The sequence below is a fragment of the Alexandromys fortis genome, unplaced genomic scaffold (assembly GCF_014885135.2).
Source record: "Alexandromys fortis isolate MF-2015 unplaced genomic scaffold, M_Fortis_MF-2015_v1.1 scaffold_229, whole genome shotgun sequence".
Lineage (NCBI taxonomy): Eukaryota > Metazoa > Chordata > Mammalia > Rodentia > Cricetidae > Alexandromys > Alexandromys fortis.
In genome coordinates, this window is record NW_026068122.1 from 1,840,536 (window position 1) to 1,844,947 (window position 4,412).

The window sequence follows — 4,412 nt, forward strand, 5'->3', positions numbered from 1 at the left end:
ATTGTTCTTAACAGAGAAATCCCTAAGACGTGTCCAAGATAATTATAGCCAGGGTTCTCATCTTGTTCAGAACACAGAACAAATCAATTCACCCCTGGGACAACTTCAGGCAGGGAATAAATGCCAGGCTGAGGAAGTTATTCAAAGAGACCATCTCTGGATGACATAGATGTTGTCACAAGCTTACATCAGATGGAAGAAAATATGATATTGGAGAAAAACATGAATTTGGTAAATAATCTCATCTTTATGACATTCTTCTTTAAGACCATTCTTGAAATATTTATATATATATGTATATGTATATGTATATATTATCAATTATCATTATATATGAACTTAAGCAATGCTTTTTTGTCTTCTGTCATTATTGCAGTAAATTATTGAATTATTGAGATTTTCTCTACCTCTCCTAATCCAACAACAATTTCTGTGAATAAGCATCAGGGCACACACTACCAAAAGGCACAACCTCAATGTGTTAGTGTTTGCATCAGAAAATCATCATTTCTTATCTAATGATCAGTATAAGTAGCAACCAGCTTATGTTACACAGTAATTCTCCATGTTTTAACCAAATGCAGTATTGTTTAATCATAGAGGACCTACCATATGGTATCTACTAAAGTTCATAATTCTGACAATATCCACAAATGTTTACAAGAATACAAATATTGACACTATTACAGAGTTTATAACTTTTATAAAAAAAAACAATCTACATGGAAAAATCTTCTGAGAAAAGAATAAGCACTTAGTTTAAATGCTCATAAAATATAATGTGGTAGTTCTTTATTCATTTTTTATTCTTCTAAAAAGCCAAAGATAAGAGGTTTCTGTCAGAATTGCCACCGATTGAAAGACAAGAATTACAGAACAAGTAACAGAATATTTTATTGAATCTAGATTGTCTAAAATACTTATAGCACCTCTGAGGGAAAAAAAAGTAAGCATGAAATAGCTATTAGATTTCTCTAAAATAGTCAGCATGGCCAGTACATCCTTTGCATCTCTATAACACATAATTGCTGAATTGGTGTATGTCATCTTGAAGGAAATGTAATCATTTAGTGTTTTAAACAAAGGTGGTTGTACATATTCTCTCATATACACACATACATGCACATACTCATCTTAAATATAAGCTGAACAATAAGATCCTTGCCTAAAAGCCTAAAACAGTAGAAACAATATGGTTTTAAGAATAAATGTACACAGCAAAAAACAATACCTATGTATTATTTGACTCCAGATACTGTGTTTTCTTTTATACCTTCACAACAGAGTATTAAATAGTGTTTTAAGTTTATAGGTAAAAAATGTAAACAAATACATTTAGGACAAAAACCATACATTATATCAACTGCTAATGAGAAATAAATCAAATCTGACTCATTTAAAAATCTATGATTAGTGTAATAATTGTATTAAATATTGTTGAATGTTAATAGATTAATATGAACATTTCTCCATGATTCTGAATAATAATATAAAACTTAATATTAAAACTGTTATATTTTATTAGTTAATTGCTTTCTAAGAATGTATATAGTCATCTTGTAGAAAATTTCTATATTAAACACATGAAATAAATTCTATCATTCATGCAAATTACATGGATGGATACAGAACTGGTTTTTTAAAAACTATGCAGGAAATTTTCAGTATGACAAGAAACTAATATAGAGATAGAATTAAAATTATCAAAATTCCCATGTAACTTGAAGCTATTTAGTGTAAAATCAACATTATTTTCTTTACTAATCTAGTAATCTCTAGAAGACATATATCTTTATGTGTAGCATACAAGACTCTTTTTTATTATCATGCTTCTTTACCACATCAATGTGTTATCTGATGTCTTTGCTTTCATCTTAACTCTATCCTTCTGAGTCTGCATAAGAAAATGGGAAAATACATATAACTCTGATGATAATGAGAGAGCTTTCATCTACCTCCTCTATTGCCTCACCTTAGTGATGTCAAAAAATAAAAGAATAAGACCTAAAATTTGAAAAGCACCAAGAGAATTACTGAAGATGAAGATGAACAAAACATTCCCACCATCCAACTTGAATATTTTCTGTTACAGATCAATATGAGCACTCTGTCAGTACTTGCGAGTGAATAAATGCTGATGTTCACTAAAAGTTCAACTTTATATTCATCCTAGGATGACAAGAAAAGACACCCTTTGTTTATGTGTTTAGGTAATTTATTTTCTTCTTTCCATTAGTGTAAATGATTGTAGGTAAATGACAAAATGAGAAAACAAATGATAGTTATATGAAAAAAATATTTATGTCAGGAAACTAATATTTGAAAATCTACGAATTCTCGATATTAGTTAATAAAATTCAAGGTAAGTTTTTTTTGTACTGCTAAAATTGAATTAATTTTCAGAGGTGAGGTTTGAATATGAGTTGCCTTGTTCTTTGGTTGTTACTATTGCAAGTATTTTAAATAGTAGTGTGTTAATCAGTTTAGCTAAATAAATAAATTCTATGACAAATTTTATTAACAAACTTGTGATTCTTGGTTTTACATACCAAACTGTGTATTTCTTTTGTGGTATTCTGTACAGATTATCTCCAACAATTTTTTAATTCAATATGTCAGAGAAATTACTCTATTAATCATCAGTGGATTCATTATCCGTGCCGTCAAAACATGTTAAGATCTCATCAAAAATTTTTTTAGGGAAATTCGATGTAATTCTTATCAGGTCAAAAGTTTAAATCTCATTACTATTATGAAGTGTTATGATTGCTGGTGATACATTCAGAGCATTTTTTATTAGATTAATGGAGAGAAACCACCATCCAGTTGAAACCACACACATTTGTTGGAATTTCAAATTGCTGTTTTACTTCCTCAATGCACACCTATTGAGGAATTTCCTGATGGAGCATGTGGATAACAGTCATCACACCTGTGGGTTCTCTTCAAGCTTACACTCGGGCAATGATGTTTCCCAAAGTTTGCAAAGACTTGTTTATATTGCATTTTTCTATTTTAAGTGTAGATGTTAGTTTCCAATGTGAAGGTCAGGCCAACTAGTTGAACCATTTTCCACACCCCTCTAGTTGAACTTTCTTCCTCTTCAGGTTGCTTCTGAAGACACCCTGAATAAAATGGAGGGAGGGAATCAGTCCGTGGTATCAGAATTTGTGCTTTTGGGACTTGCCCACTCGCAGAATCTTCAACTCTTTCTCTTCATGATGTTTTTGATGATTTATGTGCTCGCTCTATCTGGAAATAGTATTGTCATGTTCTTAATTGCCACAGACCATAATCTCCATTCCCCCATGTACTTCTTTTTGGCTAACTTGTCCTTCGTTGATATGTGGCTTTCCTCAGTCACCACTCCTAAGATGATCGCAGATTTTCTCAGGGAACCAAAGATCATTTCATTTGCAGGTTGCATGTGTCAGGTCTTCTTTGACCATTGTGTTGGTGCAGTTGAGATGATGATGTTGGTGGTAATGGCTTACGACCGCTATGTGGCCATATGCAAACCACTCCACTACTTCACTATTATGAACCTGAAAAGATGCACTGCGTTGGTGTTGACTTCCTGGACCATTTCTTTCGTGCATGCCATGAGTCAGCTTTTGGCAGTTGTGCACCTACCTCTCTGTGGCCACATGGAAATTGATAGTTTCTTCTGTGACATACCATTGATAATCAAGCTATCCTGCACGGATTACCATGATTTGGATATTTACATGAATGCTAACTGTGGGGTTGTAGTTGTAAGCTGCTTCATTCTGTTGCTCATTTCCTACACGTATATCCTCATCACTGTTCGCCAGAGCTCTAAAGCTGGTGCATCTAAGGCTCTGTCCACATGCAGTGCCCACATCACAGTGGTGATGATCTTTTTTGTTCCTTGCATCTTTATCTATGTGTGGCCACTCAATATCATCTGGTTGGACAAATTCCTTGCTGTATTTTATACTCTTATTGCACCTCTCCTAAATCCAGCCATTTACACACTGAGAAATAAAGAAATGAAAAATGCTATAAAGAAATTAAAAAGCTATTTCAGGAAGCACAAGGAAAATACTTAATGCCAAGGAAAATTAACTGTAAATATTTCAAATTAAAAATTAACTGAAATTAGTACAGATTGATAAACTGTGAATTTAGTTTGTATGCACAATTAGTTAATATATTCTGACATGTAATAGGCTTAATATAATTGGGGATACAATATTTCAATCATATAGAACATTTCTGGTTGTTTTTTAAAATGGCTCTTCCTCATGAGAAAACTATTCAATTGATTCTTATATTTTCAATACTATTTTTAAAGGAGCATAAATGTATTTGTTGGGCTGAAAAGAAAAAAAAATCAAAAACAAGGCTGTCAGATAAAAATACAAAATAAACAAACAAACAATAAAAAT

At 32.0% G+C, this 4,412-nt stretch overlaps 1 protein-coding gene across 1 annotated transcript; it reads left to right on the forward strand.

Annotated features, from left to right (window-relative positions):
* The first annotated feature begins 3,131 nt into the window (after window positions 1-3,131).
* Window positions 3,132-4,073, forward strand: LOC126490456 (olfactory receptor 4K3-like). The gene has a single exon (XM_050125394.1). It carries the CDS (start codon window positions 3,135-3,137, stop codon window positions 4,071-4,073), a length of 939 nt encoding a protein of 312 aa, XP_049981351.1. The 5' UTR covers window positions 3,132-3,134.
* The last annotated feature ends 339 nt before the right edge of the window (window positions 4,074-4,412 follow it).